At 41.9% G+C, this 17,394-nt stretch overlaps 1 protein-coding gene across 5 annotated transcripts in view; it reads right to left on the bottom strand.

Moving 5' to 3' along the window:
- FOXP1 (forkhead box P1) overlaps positions 1-17,394 on the bottom strand; it is a 586,984-nt gene that overhangs the window by 222,404 nt on the left and 347,186 nt on the right. For 4 of the 5 annotated variants that reach the window (XM_047746914.1, XM_047746900.1, XM_047746917.1 and 1 more), the window contains one exon: positions 12,137-12,321. In XM_047746914.1, the coding sequence (XP_047602870.1) occupies positions 12,137-12,310 (174 nt within the window). In that variant the 5' untranslated portion in view covers positions 12,311-12,321. Of the gene's footprint in view, positions 1-12,133; positions 12,322-17,394 lie in introns of all 5 variants that reach the window. The other variant, XM_047746908.1, reaches the window with a different exon arrangement.

Here is a 17,394-nt window from a genome sequence, read left to right as displayed (position 1 = left end):
ATCATTTACTATAACCTTTGCTGATTTAATCAAAGATCTTTCAAGTAGTCTGTGAAGCTGGTGATTGTGTTCGAACAGATACAAAAAGGCTCTTCGAACCCATGCAGAGTGCTTTATATGACCTTACTTTCCAGAGTTTTCTTCGGAGCTGGCATTTATAGTGCTACATCTAAGATATCCAAGAACAAATTCCAGGGACACATTGGTAAGCATTTAGAGCCAGCAGAGGAAACCTTTTCCAAATTAAAGATAGGTTACTAATATACTTAACATTAATTAAACACAGAAAAATCTAGGAACATTTGTCAAAACACTGAACCAGCAAGCAAATCTAATTAACATGCAGTATGGACTGCATAGTGTTTTAATTGGGGGCTAGGGGGTTGGGGCACAATGCACATGAAACTCATTGCAAAATGACACAAACACACACATACACACACACTTCTCAGAGCAAAAGATGCTGGGGTTTCATCAGATTCACAAAAGAGGAACCATAAACCTGCAAAATGTATGCATGATGAAATTAAAGAAAGGACCTGTGCCAGGGAAACCCTCCTACCAGGAAGACTAAAGAAATGTTCACGAATTGTGAGATCTCATGATAAGTCATCGGGTAACAAGCTTAAAACCAGAAACAAATAAGAAGGTAAGAAAACAAAGAAGAAACCGCAGAGGACAGAAAATAAAAGGCTTTGGGCTTCTAGGAAAGACACCTCATAAATAGCTAGATTGAAGAAATACCTCCAAATATGACAACCATTTTAAAATTAGGCCTTAGGATTTCAATGGTTCTAGCTCTCTGGCAAACAGAGGTGAATTAGCTAAAACCCAATATAAAAGGACATAAAATATGGACACCACTGACCAAATGACCAGCCTTGTCAGTCCCCATCTAATCTCTGGAGATCGAACACTCGACATAGGCAACCGTCTGTGTAAACAGATAGGCCCCACACCATTTCCTGGAGACCAACAAACTCAGATGATGGCGTGCGGCACAGAAAGACTTCTACTTACCATTACCCTCCAGTTGTTCCACAGTGGAAATACCCCTTGCTCATCCCAAAATTAAAAATGGCGAAGTGGCAAAGATACACTTCTTAGGCACGTAGGTTATAAACCTCACCCGTCCAGCTCAGCATACACCTTCCATCCCCTCTCTCCTGATTGAAAGGGTTAAATTAAATCAGCTGGTGTACATGTGCTGAGTTACTGTTTCCTCAGTTATACCAAGGTCTTCAAAAATCCCGCCAGCATAGACACAAATAAACTCTCTTCTCTGGGTTACTGAAGATGTATTGCTTAAGTCACTCATCTGTTAATGACTCATACCCCTATCTTCCACAGCTTGTCTTCATTTTGCTTTGAGATTTTTATTGATATTTAATGCATATGTTTATGTTTTGTTCCACTACGATTCGATTCGAAGTTTTCTGAATTTAGGGAGATGTTAAGGGTATTTCTTCATATCTTCTTGCCAACCATGGGACGGTGAACCTAAGATACGCATGTTTTGATGTTCATTTTCTTTGGTAAGAGAACCATAAGGAAGAACGTCCGCTCTTTGAGTGACTCAGTGTCCAATCTCCATTTCCTTAGTGGGCTGGCTGATTATTCCTCTCACCACCAATAATGCCAGAACATTTAATTTGTGAAATGCATTCAATTAAATGATTAGAAAGTGACTCTGCAGATAGGATAAAACCAACAAGTGACTTTACCCCTCTGGAAAATGTAAGACAAAAAGACTTAAACTCTGATACATGTATTTCTTGAGGGATAATCTAGGGAAAAAAAAAATAAGGAATGATCCCTCAGTTCTATCACTTTCTATAAAGAGTAGTAGGTTCTAGAAGGCCAGCCTTGCCACATCTGCCCTTCACTAAAAATTTGTTCTGGAAAGGACCAGGTAAGAAGTACTTTCAGCTCTGTGAGCTGTATGTTCTCTGTTGCAACAATGCACCTCTGCTGTGGTAGGAGGAAGGTACCTCTAGACAATGGCCGACAAGGAGGATGGTGGTGTTTCAATAAAATCTTTTTTCCCCCCAGTCCAAGAAGGGAATCTATTAACTCACAGAATTCAAGGAAGTGCTGAGTAAACACATCACAGAAAAGGCAGGTGAGAACTGAACGGCAAGAACAAGTAGATCCAGAAGCTCCAATTTTGCCAGTCTTCCCCCCACCCCATGCTCTTGACTCTAACTCTTTCTTTCTTCTTACTTGAGATCCTTAAATGATTAGATCTACCTCACTGGGACATTATGAGAATTAGATGAGATAACATGTTGCAAAGAAATAAAATATCACAGTACTCAATACATGTCAATAAAAACCTTCTTAAAAAAAAAAAAAATAGGTGGCAGGCTTAGTTCCCCAATCCCTCGTATAGTCTGCAGGTTTAACACCGTGCATTGTACCTAGAACCTGCCCTGTCAGGGGACTGCACAAATGGCTGAGACAAGTTTAAAATATTTCAGGAATATAATCGTCACAATTCCGATTGCGAATATCACATCCTCAGCTTACGCATGATGCTTTCCCCTCCGTAAACACAGTAATGATACAGTCTTTTTTTTTTTTAAGATTTTTATTTATTTATTTGACAGAGAGAGAACACAAGTAGGCAGAGAGCAGGCAGAGAGAGAGGAAGGGAAACAGGCTCCCTGCTGAGCAGAGAGCCCGACGCGGGGCTCGATCCCAGGACCCCGGGATCATGACCTGAGCCGAAGGCAGAGGCTTAAACCACTGAGCCACCCAGGTGCCCCAATGATACAGTCTTTACGTAGATATACACAGCACACATACATAATACACAGCACCAACTTTGAGCTGGGAAGACAGGTGTACAGCCAATGAGATAATCAGAGTGTCATAATAAAAAAAATGCACATAAAGGCATTTTCACTGACTACTTTTGGATGGTGAATGCCTATTGAGTTGAAATGGAAATATCATGAGTAAGACCAAAAAAATGAGGCAAGGTAAGCAATATTATCACAGTATTATTTATCATATGCATTAGGATCAAAAATAGTCAGGAAAGAACGAGCATTATGTCATTCTCTCCCAGTCTTTAACCTTGTAAAAGGTTGTTGAGTTCATAGGGAAGATAACAAGAGTTAATACAAAAGGCTATAAAAATGGAACTGTGTCTTACCATGCAACCTTGAAAAATTAATACTTAATAATTATAATAATAAAAGGCCACTCTTGCCCTGTTTTAGGATGTTACATATTATTTTATTAAATTTTTCCAAAACTCTTTCTTCCTTTGGCTCTGAGACACATGGCTCTGCTATTGAAAAGCAAAAGACATTTTACGCACAATTTTCCCTCTACTAGAAAGAGGTATATTGTGCCCTTCAGTGAACATAAAATTGATATTATCATCTCTTAGTTTATATCTCACTACTTAACCTTCAGATTAAAAGTTATTGGATTTGAATGACTAAGAAGACATCATGTCACCTTCCCTTCAACGTGGAGACAGGGGAGTTCGGGATGAGAGAAGGCACAGTGATAAAAACACGGATTTTGGATCAGCTGACACTTTGCCTCTTTTGACAGGCAACCGTGATCCTGACAATTTCTTGTGCTTGTGTGGATGATAAATTGTGTGACAAAGGGTCTACTTTCAGAAACTTTGCTGAAGATGAATCTGCGTCAGGAAGTTAATTTTATTTAGAGTACGGTTGAAAAGGAGCAGTCTTAAAATAGGGATGAAAGAGTTAATTCAAGGAGAACTTTAGGGCTACCACATTAAAAAACAAAAACAAAAAACTACCTCTCTCATGCAGAAGATACTGGAAAATGTTCTATCTGAAGGGATTAAAGGGAAAAGAGCTGGTTTCCCTCCATCTGCCTCTATGCAGGGCTCAACTTAAACACACAGACAAGGCCTTGACATCCCTAAGCAGTTTAATCTATACCTCGGTCAATGAGTCTGCCAATAGCACCACTGTTTAATAATTACACATCGTATTTCCAACAAAAGAAACACAACATACAGCCCCTTTCACCCTAAAAAACAAATTCATTCTAAGAAGCTTGTGTCAATATGAAACAGACTTTATCAAAGATCTAACTTCGTCGTTTTGTTCTCTAATAGAGATTAAGTCCATTCCATGATCAATAGGAACACGAGGCAGTTTATCAGCATTTCCCATGTGACTTTTGAAAGATAGACTCATTAGTAACTGGCAAAGCCTAAAGGGAAAATATTTGATAATTTTAATCTGAATAAACATATACAATCAAAAGAGTGAGTTTTCATGATGTAAGAGGATGTCGATTTTAAAAAAGGACTTTTCCAAAGTAAGTCCGTTCCTTATTTACAACTTAAGTTTGTGCTTGTGCACAATTTGTGTTTGTCCAGTAACTGACCCGTGGCAGGGAAGAAGGGAGTGTGGGTTCTCCTCCTGATGATGCCCTTCTCTTCTGTTCCATAATTCCAGCACTTTGCCAGTCACTCAGATCGGAAATGCTGACTCATCACCCTTGCTAACTCCCACCCCTTGATGTCTTCACAGGTCCTACTTCAAGAGCCTCTGCTGATTTTCCAATACTCCCCTCAACACTCTTGTGACCACCACCCGCCTTTCTCTTCCTACTTCATTCATTCACAGAGGCGGTCAAAGAACTGTGCTGTGTCAGGGACTGTGCTGCGTGCTAGGGAACATGAGGGAATGAGAAAGGGCCATCCCAGCTGATATGGGTCCTACCGCTCACCAAGGTGTTCAAACACAGAAGAAAGGCAGAGAGCAAGGCGGTAAAGGTGGTCAACAAAACCAAGGCCTCAACCCAATGAAGCGAGAGTTAGCGGCCCATTACTGAATTCGGGACCTACCGTAGGGCCTTGTCACTGCTATTAATCTTTCAAAAATCTCTTTCCTTCTAAGCCTGGCCAGCTCCAACCTTATAATTTATCCTCAGTACTTCTCCTCCTGAATGGCCTTTCTTCTCTGACTAGAAACCTTCCCTGGCTTAGAAACCCAAGCCTCCAACAAGCTGAACCTCCAACAAGCTGAACCCAGGTAACCTTCGAACCACCTTCCCTCTGCTCCCATCCTTGCTCTCCAGGCTTTTCCGGCTCTAGTCAAATAAACTCAGAATTAATTACTCTACCATGCACATCTCCTTACACACAGGCAGCTTTGCACCACAAAGTCTCCATTCCATGAAAGAATATACAACAAATGAATGAGCGCATTTCAAGAACTCCAAAGCAAAGAAACAAAGTTAATACATAGTTTCCAGTGTAGCACATTTACTAGCTCACTTGGAACAAAGCTGAGGCCAGACCAGTATGTGAAATTCTCTTCACCACATTTTCTTGCGGGAGGGAAAAGAAAAAAAAAAAGTGGTTGTATTTCTCTGAACCAAATCAAACACAGTATTTAGCAAAGGGCCTCTGGAATGTTACAAGTAACACTTCATAATTACAATAGATTGGAGTTCAAAGACCAAGTGATGAAAAGAAACTTTCTAATACGGGGTTCAATTCCCTATATAAACTTCCCTTCTGTGGCCCCATCTACCACTCGCATTTATATTGCCATTCTACTTTGTCATAAAAGCAGTCACCTTGTAACCCTTTTTATCAAGTAATCTATGCACTACCTAAAAGTACACTCGGCTCCATCAGGCGAGCTGTATAGGTTTCATTACACAAACAGACCAATTCTGCGCGCTCAGCACTACTTGTCAATAAACGCACGCGGTTGCAAAACAGCAAAGTAGGCTCCTTGCCTTCGGAGACCAGAGAGGGGACCGCCAGTTTTGCAAAACAAATTCCCTGCAATCAGTGAGGCTAATCTGTCAACAAATTACCATTAAAGTCACACCTCCTGAAAGTTCAAAAAGAGATTTCTGATTAGACAAGTGAGAGCGGGTATTATTATTATTATTATTATTATCTCACAGGTCAGGGCTTAAAATTGCCTTCGCAAAGTAGGGATGCTTTGGCTTAAAGTTGAAGGTAGGCTTCACGCATGGTGAAACGTGGCACCTAGCTTTCTATATATTTGGCTCTTTCTCTGTTGTCGTTTCTCATGCCATCTCACTTTTCAACAGAGAAATTAATGACACACAACTGTTTAGTAATCAGACCTTGAAAGGATTTCATATAAGGCTCACATCAAAGGTTACCTAAATCTCTGACAATATTTTGATGACAGGGAGGTCCAAACTCCCAGAGTAAAGAACTTTAGCACTCAGGGTGAAGTGTGCCTTTTCCACCTTTTCCTGAAAGAGTCACAAAAGGAATGGAGGAAAAGTGGGAGTCTGTTATTGTTATGGCGGCTTTTTCTTTATTTGTCACAACTATCCAAATCCTCTCTTACTTTTATCTCAATTTGTTTGCATGGTTTTTGCTAATGTTTTGGGGGACACCGGTTCCTACTACAAATTTTTGATCATCAATAGCTTCTATATTCGAACTCTGCCTTGTGTTCAAAAAGAATCTAACTTGGTAGAGTGAGTCCTTAAAAATTATAGTTTGAGGTTTTTACCCACCACTGAAGGAAGGTGCTAGCCCCTATCACAGTGCCTACCTCAATGAGAGAACTCAATAAATTAAGATCATCTACATTCTACATTACCTTCCAGAAGCTTCCCTTATTAGAACCAGAGATGCTGACTATCTTTTCCCTTCCAGTGGCATCAAAAGACCCTCCTTTCAGACACAGTCCCTGCTATCAGCAAGGCAAAAGGCCACTTGAGTGTGTTCTTTGTTTGTTTTCTTTTTATTTTACTTTTTATTTTTTTCTCATTGCAATACGTGCCCTCCTTAATACCCATCACCAGGCTAACATATCCTCCCCACCCCCCTCCCCTTTGAAACCCTTAGTTTGTTTCCCAGAGTCCATAATCTCTTGGTTCATCTCCCACTCTGATTCCACCCCTTCAGTATTCCCTTCATTCCCCTAATGTCCTCATGTTATTTCTTATGTTCCACATATGAGTGAAATCATAGGATAACTCTCTTTCTCTGCCTGACTTATTTCCCTTAGCATAATCCCCTCCAGTTCCATCCATGTCGATGCAAATAGTGGGTACTAATCCTTTCTGATGGCTGAGTAATATTCCATTGTATATATTCCTAACAAAGTTAACAAAGCAACCTTTTGCAAAGAGAAGAATGATAAGGCCGAACTGGCCATTGCTACCTGGCCTTTGTACTAATCCACACTTAATCACTTGGGCCTCCCTCTGTAGAGGGAGGAACAAGGCAAAGGATGACCACAATAACAGTAACGTGGTTCCCACAAAGGAATACGAGTACAAATGAGAAGCACACAGGGGTGGTCTCTTTCGTCGGAGCTTACTGCCCATCCAAATGCAACAGCGATTTCTCCCACACGTTGTTTTTTATAGGGGCACCTCAAGCTGGAAGTGTTGGCAGGACAACCTCCCTCTTTTGCTCGATAGCCACTAGTCATTGTGGTAACAAGAACAAAATGAGGACATTCATTCCGCCATGCTGGAAATGAAGAGAAGAATTTTTAATATTTGTGTATGGGTTTATGCTAACAGGTTTACACTCTGGTCATTATCCTTTGGTGACTCGCATCAGGAGATTCCAAGAAATAGACCCGTGATTCTCCTGGGCCCTTCTGATTGTGTATTGTCTACATCCTCTATGAACATACACAGCCAGATTTCCTTCTCGAGCCCCCTCCCACTCCTCCTGTCTCTCTGAGGTTCTCTGGTCCTGGGCATCTCCCAGGCATCTCATCTCTTACCTCCTTTAATAGCTCATTGGCAAAATGCAACCCAATGAATCCCTCTTCTTCCCTCTTAGGATGTTTCAGAAGCTACTTGTCCTTCCTACCTCTCTTAACTCCTTAGGACTCATCCAATGTTTTCCTCTCTTTCTTTTACATTATTAACAGGAAACGTGTATATAGACACATGTTGATGGTGGGTAGGTATCTTTTGGGCCAAAAGGTCCAACACCTTAAACCAAATGTCAAAGAACCGATGTCAATGAATGAAACAAATACATCACTTATCTACACTCTCTAAATAATCCATATTTAATCCATATGTAGTATATCTTTTTTTTTAATGTCTTTCTCACAGACTACCTCCACACTGCCCTCCTCATATAAAACAATAGCCACACCTCAAAACCACAGCAACCAAAGCTCTCTCTATCCTGATTTGCAGACAATAAAACTGCCAGGTGGTACCCAAAAAAAAAAACCCATCATTAAATGGAATGTTGTTAAGAAATAGCTGTTTTATTTAACAGCTATTCATTTTTATTGAATAAACATTTTCTAGTATGCATTCTGTTAATTGACCTGACAGCATATGCTGTATATGGAGAAACTTCTAAACATTATGCTCTATGTAATATGCTTATCTGAAAAAGCTCTCATTTGCAGCAATATGGAAATAAAATTCTGCTCTCTAAAATTCAAGACTTTTAAAATGCATTAATCCACACAGTTTATGAAATTGCTCTGGACATTTTAAAATCCTTTCTTAAGGGGGATAAAAAAAAAAGAAAAAACTTCAGTAACTGGTAATAGTATTTGTTGCTGAGTTTCGTAATGGAGTAGTGTATATCCAGTACAGACCTCTTACAGACCCAGAAATGGGGCAGGCATAATAGAAAATAAAAAGCAGTTATGGTATCGGGTAAAGAATGACCCAGTGGCTAAAAGAAATGTTCGGAAACTCTATCAAATTATCTTATTAGGAAACTATTGTTATAATAGTTTCATGGCCCAGATAGAAGTAGGCTTGAAACATTACAGAGATAATACATTTCGTTTTGAGGAAGGAAGACAGTTGGGGAGTGTGTTGGCGGGTTCCTCCAAGCTACTGGCAGCACCTCTCCTTGGTGATGGCTTCTGAGTGATGATGGTATCTTGCAGAACGACCAACCCCCCTCCCTAGAGGGCCACAAACGAGCAATGCTGCTGGGTGGGAGCTGGGGCAGCCTGGAGGGTGGCAGGCTCCTTGACTTCACGAGCAATCCATCCCCTAACAACTGTTGCCCTTGTAGGAATATTGGTCTAGGGTTACTGGATCTTCTGGTTTTTCAAGAGAAGATGGAAAAGCCAGATTCTCCTGATTTTTCTAGGTTGTCACCTATGTAATTTTTTTTTTCCTTTTTAAACAATTCTTCTTAGACCTGATTTAGCCAACCTGTAGACCAGTCCCAGCATAGAAGTCACTCATTCCACAGCTAATCTTTGTGAAAGCTCTCCATTCTGAAAGGGCACTTGCTATCATTTGTAATTATCTTTGGTAATAAGAATCAAACATGGAAAGGCTTGCATTTATTTTAAAAGTCCTGGCACTAGGCAAAAATTCTCCCTATATTGTCAACGATGGCACTGGTACAACTGGAAAATCCTATAACGTTCAGTGTTACACACAGCATAATTAACTCATTTTTATACCAAGCCCTTTTAAGCCACATCTTTTTGTTCCGTGGACTTCTAACATATTTTACAGTTCTAATTCTCTTCCACTGTCCTACATTAATCAAAGCTGTAACCCCTGTTGTCTTTGTACTACAGAATCAGAATGTGCCCCTGGCGAGGAATGGGGGAAAAGTCAACAGGAATTAAATTTCAGTGCAACTGTTTACTCAACTGTGGCCTGCAGTTATTGAAATTTTATCCGTGGTTTTGTGTGACTACCGCAGTAATGAATTCAGCATGGCTGTGATTTTCTCACTGCTGGTATTCTCACTTCAAGTAAAAACCTGTAGAATAAAAATGACGAAAACAACCCGAGTCCATCACGTTGACCCTCACATTTCTTCAAAGCGCTGACTTGTTGCCATTTTCGGTCTGGAAGGAAACTAGGTTCATTCTAGTCCTGCAAAACTTTTTCAATCCCTTAGCCGCCCCCCCCACCACCAATTCATCGAGAGATTTACTTGTCCCCCAACAACCTGTGAGGAGCCTCATCATACACTTGGAGGGGCAAACAGTTGTCAGTATTTTGTCTTAAAAGATCAAAAAGGGCCACCAAGCACAATATGTGAGGTTTTCGCCGTATTGATAAATCCAAGCACACTCTCTCTTCCTAAATCATATCAATAGCAAATAAAAATAAACTTGTTATAAAAAGTATTTAAAATGAGTTTCGAAGTACAACAAAATGTACTGACATCCATAACACGTAAACACCATGTTTTCCAAAGTGGTCACAGCCAAGATAAAGAGGGGAGATGTGGATAACTAATTTTGTTACCGATGCTTTTTAAGGAAGATGTTGTTAACATGCACTTTCCTAACTGTCTTCTATGAGGCCAATGTGTTGTTGCTGATATTGGTGTAGGGGTGTGTGTGTGTGTGTGTGTGAGAGAGAGAGAGTATGGTACATATATAAAGATTTTGGCCGACTTACTACTTTAAGATGGTAAACGATTTTTTAGTACTTCATATAAAATTCTAAAGAAGTGAATTTCCCATTTATTTAATTAATGTACCCTAAATACTAAGCATGTGGGGTTCCCACCCCATAGGTCAACAGCACCACACCTCAACTGCTTAAGAACTGGTGGCTCTTGGCCTTTGTAGGGTAAGGACATAGAACACAGCACTCCAAGATCCCGGTGGCTCTCTCCATTGAACCGTAAGTACCCGAGAATACCACATGAACGACACACGTGCATACACGGATACTATCCTACCATCCGAGGATATGTTTTGCTAACTACTTCAGTGGTTAGAATTCTGCCATTGGCACTCATTTAAGTGCACGATCTTCCACACAACATACGTCATAAATTCCAGCTGATGGGGTACCCAAGGTGCAGGCACAGAAGGTTCTGGACAACCAGGGACAGAGGTCACATCACATAGATGAAGTGCTCGTCGTGAGACCTGAGCTTGTCTGCTAGTTTCCTTTTCTTTCTGTCCTAGCTTCCCCCAGCAGGTTCCACTACCTTCTAACAGACTAACAATGTAACGATTCTTCATATTTTAAAAACTTCTCAGCAAGTAAAAAAATGAAACATCCTCAGAGCCTGTCGAAGGCTATAACCCTCATACAAAAAGGGATTTCCTTTCCTTCCTCAATACGCTTTCCAAGAAAATGGTTTGAGAAAAGGCTCGTCTGCCTCCTCCTCATCCCCCAAAGATTTCTAATTTTTTTTTTTTTCCAGAAAGGCCCGAAGATGCAGCGTTCTTTTTCACCTTCTTGCAAGGGCACCACAACTATGTACCGAGTAGATGAATCCAAGACCAAAATGGAACACAACCCACCCATTATCATTTAATAAAAACAAATCCTATTTCCTGATTCCAAGAGAAGCTGGAAAACAGTCTGTCTTCAAGCGGGTGCTATTTACTTATCTGAATTACCCGCAACATTTGGGCCACATAACACCATTTTCTGGGGCACCTTTACCACTTGGAAATATTTAATCCGTCCCTCATGGGTACCCACTGACATGACTATGGAGAACGTAAGGAGAATGAGTATGTCCCAATTTACATGCATTTGGGGGAACCACCAATAAGAACTAATGTAATTAGTTCATTAAGAGGACTTAGCCCCATACCAGCTGCCATATGTACACAAGACACATAGGCCAGTGGTCCACACCCTGAAGTTCCTCCAGGCACCAGGAGGCCACTTCTTACACTGAAGCCTGTGCTGTTGATGCTATGCCTGCTGTATACCCGCTCCTGCCTGTCTGTTTCTACTGTTTGCTTCCACTCCCTCTTCCATCCCCTGTTCCTTTCATCCACCATCCCTCCTTTGGTGTCGTTCTTCACCAGTCTCAGTAAGCCCGTTTATGAGTATGACTTTTTAACTCAAGCATAGGGAACCATGTCTGCAATTCATTTTATCCCAAATAGTTCAGCTTCAGGCTGCCACCGTGGGGCCTGAGAAGAGGTGAGCTCAAGCTCATCTTTAACAACTGCTCCCCAAGACAGGGGGCGGGGGCAGAGGGAGTAGCTTCCAAGAGTCTCGGCTCCCAAGAGCTTGAGCACTAGTCTCCGAGGGCCACCACCCCGCGCTGGATGCTGCTGACAGGCGGCCAGCCCGCCACGTGAGCCTCCAACACTTGCACGGGGGCGAGTGCGGAGGGCGAGCGGGAGCGCCAGCCCGCAGTCCGCCCGCATCCCGCACAGCCCGGAGGCCACGGTACCTGCTGCTGCTGCTGCTGCACGTGCACGAGCTCGGCGGCCCCCGCGTCCGCGGCTGGCGTCTCCCCGTTGGACCGTCCTTCGCGAAGACTCCCGCACTGGAGCAAGTGGTTGCCGCCACTCGACCCGTTCTGGATGGCTGAACCGTTACTTTTTGTCTCAGTCCCAGATTCTTGCATCATGACTCAAAAACCTGATAGAGGGATTTTGAGGAGGGAGCAGGGAGAGAGAGAAAAGCAGCTGTTAAAACAGTTGTTGGACAGAAGGAGAAGGGCCCTGCCTTCCGTGTTGCCAGACTCTGTAAACAGTTGTCCTTTTCTTTCACACACTCTTGGCCCTGGGTTGTGGGCTAGTCCCTTAGTGTCTGAGGACGGAGGGGTCGGGCCAGCTTCAAGAGTTCGTAGTGGTCCTTTCAAGAAGCTGTTTCCCCTTGGAGAAAAATCCTTTCGGGGGAACTCGGGATTTATGGTTAAATATCTGTGACTATCTGGATGTTTTTCTCAAAAAGGAGTAAGTTGTTGTATGTGGCAATATTAGGTGTAACATTAAATTTCAGTGTGTGCAGGCTCTGCGTTGGAGTGGTACACTCCTAGAGAGAAAGTCTCCAGCCCCACCCTATCAAGACAGGACACACACCACGAGGAGAGCCCTGAGATCATTTGAGCCGAACACCCTCACGGTCAAAAAGACAAGAGCATTTAAAGATTCGTACTCCCCAGAATGATTCCGGTACTGAGAAATCTTCAAAATTGGTGATTCCAATGAGATCAGCCACATTTAGAGAGAAAGAAAAAAAAAAAGAAAAGAATCCCCTCCCCCCACTTTTCAGGAGCTAAAAAAATTTCAGACTCTGATCTTTGTCCTATGGTTAAAACTGTCCTAAGAAATCCTTTTCAAAGTTAGGGGATTTTCTCATGCTGAATTACTAACCTCTAGTTTGTTTTAAGGCCTGAAAGGTCGGGACATCTTATATTTATTTTGGAAAAAAATCTGGCCTTAGGCAGACCAAAGAAAAGGTCTGAATGCAAAATTATGAAGTGTCTAATAAAAAACATATATGTGTATGTGTTTGTAAGTATGTATGTATGTCTATATGTACAGTGTAAGATGTGCAGCTGGAGGATATCACCTACATACATGTAAATGTATTTCATGTTCTGCCCAGCTACTTTCTAGGTACAAAACCATTACCCACAATTCAGCTCTCAGTAAATGCATCTGATTACGACAAAAGATAGATCATATTTACTAAAACCAAGTGTTACCAGTGCCGTACCAAGCCCACCAGCCGGTGATTTACGTATATTTCCCAGTTTAGTTCTGAATGCCACTGGTATCTCCAGTATGCAGATGAGAAAACTAGGCCCCCACGAGGACCATCTTAATTTGCCCAGCATAAATCATTAGTAGTGGTGCAATCAGGATTTGAACAAGTTCAGCCGGATGTCAACATTCTTAACCATGTGTTTTCTTACAGCTGAGGTGTAGTAGGGAGCAAACAGTGTAATGGCAGGATCATACTCCAAATTCACAGACGAGGACTTTGAACAGGAAAAGCAATAGTCACTAAAGGACCTGACAGTTCCAATATCAAAGCTAAGAAATGTCTGAATATTAAAACTTCAACGTGAAACACCGATCTCAGATCAAAGGGCTGAAAACTTGTAACAAATACTCGTGCATTGTGGAAAGACATGTGCAATCTGCATTACGGATCCCCCCCTCACTTGCAATATGTGACAACAGGGAAATTGAAACACTTGGGACATCTTTAGAGGAGGCTGCCCTCTTGCTGGAAGTTGGTTCAAATCCCTTTTCTACCGACTTCCACAAAAGCCTAATGGAAAATTAAAAGCAGTGCCTTTCAGTGCCCTGTATGATCCAACTTAAGTACAAACTTTATAAACCCAGAAGACATGTTTAAAGTTAATCCAATTCTGAAGGGGATTAAGAATGGCATTTTTTGTTGTTGTTGACAGGTGGAAAACAAACTCAGAGGCAACAGCTGATTCATGCTCTTTTCTTGAAATCAGACTTTCCCATAATTAGAATCATTTAAAAACGGCCTTTATAACCTTACTGTCTACAGAGTATAAAACCTATCAAAAACACAACTAAAACTTTCTCTAAGATAGAAGAACCAGGCAATACAAGTACCTTGTTTGTTGCCAAAAAGGAATTAATTTGTGCAATTGAGGGGGCTTTCCCCCCCAATGTTTCTGTTTCACAAACCTGCCCATTCGTACAGAAATGAAGGAAAAGGTGGTGTTTAGGTATTTGAGGGAGAGAATGGTTGTGCTAGCATAGTTAACAAGGAAACGCACGCAATTCTTAGATATGTCACAAGCATACCTAAAGAGAAAACAAAAACACTTTTCTTTTTTTAAACTTTCTGGAAAGCCTACTCACATCAGCAAACAGACCCCCCAAAAGATAAAAACATGGCTTGCCCAGGAGATCTTTACCTGCCCTCAGAAGGGGGCCTAGTTAGCCACATATCCTGTCCTCCGAGCTATAGGAAAGACTCTGCTTTTCCCAGCCTGCGACCATTGGGATGCCTGACCTCAGAACAGGTGTCTAAGAGACTGGCCCTGCTTCTGTTTCCTGGGTTTGACACCGTGGTGGTGGGTGGAGTAGGGACGATCTCCAATCCACAATTTGATAAGGTTTTGCTCTACGCAGTTCCAAGAAGACTGCCAAGTCCTCCAGGAGAAGTTCTGCAGGCATTTCGCCAAGCAGCTTGGCTTGCGAATCGGGTCTGTGAGAGTGCAGGCATTGGGACCGAAATTGCATAAAGGATTATTTTGGTCTGAGGATGTCCTTAATTAGTCAAGTGCTAACAGTAGTATGTAGGTTGCAAGATTTAAAATTTCCCATAATCTCCCACACCAATCAGGAGAAAACAGCTTTTTGAAAAGCACATGTGAAAAATTAGGAGTGTCGATGTCTAAGAACATTTCTAACAATATCTGGGCTGGCAATATTTCTTTCTATGGAATGTTCCAAGCCATTTAATAAGGCTTTATGTCTGTACAACACTTCACAAACTACAAGGCTCTCTGAGGTACTTTTCAAACTCATAAGTCCATCAAAGAGAGGAGGCAGGTGAAATTTATCCCATTTTACAGATAAGAAAACCAAAGCTCCGTAGGTTAAGGAATAGATACAGCCATCATCCTTGCCTGTTTCAGATGTGAACCTGTCCATTCTATGAATGACGGAGAATTTCCCATTTGCAAAGTCCTGGGCAAGATGGTGCATTAGTAAATGAATGAAAAGAAAACTAAGTAATTCCAGGAAAGACAGTACCAAGGTGGCAGGTAGACAAACAAAAGCATCTAAAATACGAAGATGAAAGTGTCAGCATTCTTTAGCAAACACCTCCATTTGTCTTTTTCTATTGAGTTTTACAATTTGAGAATCATCTGAGAGCAGGGCAGTGTATGCGAGAGGCACGTGCATTTTCTGACATCGAACACTGTACCTTCTTTTCTTAGCGGGAGCTTGTCATAGACACTCAGTTTGTATAACCTCCACTTCCCTCTGGGACTCCTTATAACCAATGAACTGCCCTGCTCCATGGCAAATCGAGAGCAAGAGACGATACGCCATCAGCCCGAGCGTATGGATACGAAGGCATGGCTCCTGGAGGACGTGACCAGCCCTCCCCACTAACAAGCCCTCCGGAAATAAACATAAATCTTCCTCTGGTTTCTTGCGTGTCTTCTCTGAATGAGCCGGTTCTGTTTAAGTCACATACAGACCCGTTCAACACACCCCTGCGAAGGCCGAGGCTGTAATCCCGTGGATGTCAGAAAGCGGAAGGAAGCCAAAATGGCCCACTTCTGGTCTTGCTTCTGGAAGCGTGACAGAGCTACTGATTTCCGAAGATCGATTTTTGTGCTGAAGGAACTTGTAGAAAAGGATAAGAACTGAGGTTAGCCTGCTTATTTATTGTCGCTGCCAACAGAGCAAACCCTGGAAGTATTCTGGAAAATTCATAATGTCCAGGCCAATGTATTTATAGTAAATTAAAGCAATGCTTTATTATTATGATTATTTCCTTGGTTACAGTGTTGATGCTGAAAATTTAAGGAAAATAAAGCCCTTGTTATCATGCTTGTGAAAGATTTTAAGCTAACAAAAAGTTCAGTCTTGATTCCAGGGCAGTTAATTAAGGTTGACCAAGTCAGGCAGAAGTAAATTAACTTGGCTGATCAATTATTTATATGAAGCAGAATAAATGCCCTTAAAGAACTTGGTCTGTTCATGAAAGGATGTGTAAATTAAACTAAACACAGTTTTGTAAAATATATTTATACTTCTATGGGAAGAAGAGAGGAGAAGTTAATGGTGAAATCACTTGTAGGAAAATGATGACGGTGATGACATGGTCCTCCCCCAGCCCAAAGCAAAAATCATTTTCTCATTGTTCATCCAGTACCAGGTAAGAAGGAAATGGGAGGTATTTTTTTTTTTTTTTTTTAGATTTTATTTATTTGACAGAGAGAGAGAGAGATCACAAGTAGGCAGAGAGGCAGGGGAGGAAGCAGGCTCCCTGCTGAGCAGAGAGCCCGATGCGGGGCTCGATCCCAGGACCTGGGATCATGACCTGAGCTGAAGGCAGAGGCCTTAACCCACTGAGCCACCCAGGCGCCCTGAAATGGGAGGTATTTTGAAGAGATAACAGAAGCTCTTGGAGTGGGGGAGGGAGAGAGGGGAATGGCGGTAAAAGGAAAGAAGAAAGGAAGAACATAGGGAAGGGAGGGACAGAGAAGGGGAAGAAGGGTGGGAGGGAAGGACAGAGGGATGACAAGGAGGGAAGGAGGAAGAAAGCAACTCTAAGAATGGGGTGATCATGTGAACTTCTGTATTGTGGAATTACTGAGCAAGAGGCATGCCTACTTCATCAGTTAGACTCTGTGCAGAGTTTACAGGCCGGACAAAAATAAAGGTGGGAGTCAGGCTAGCTCTAGTTCTAAAGAAGGACTCATGTCACATCATGATGATTCAAAGTCCACATTGATCATGTTCATGTGATTCAGGAAAGAAGAAAAACTTGTGCGTATTAAGATATAAAGCATACATTTACTTCTGGGTTTCATCAGATAAATGAATGGTTTCCCTTTAAATGTGCAAAAGGTCGACCTGGCAACATAATACACATAAAGGAGTTTAAAGGAGCACAGTGCAGCTAAGGGGATTCCTCCCTGCCGGCAGGCAAACAGCAGGGTGGCCCAGGACACGAACCCAGTGCCTTGCTCTC

The sequence above is a fragment of the Lutra lutra genome, chromosome 1 (assembly GCF_902655055.1).
Source record: "Lutra lutra chromosome 1, mLutLut1.2, whole genome shotgun sequence".
Taxonomy (NCBI): domain Eukaryota; kingdom Metazoa; phylum Chordata; class Mammalia; order Carnivora; family Mustelidae; genus Lutra; species Lutra lutra.
This window is presented reverse-complemented; position numbering and strand designations above follow the sequence as displayed.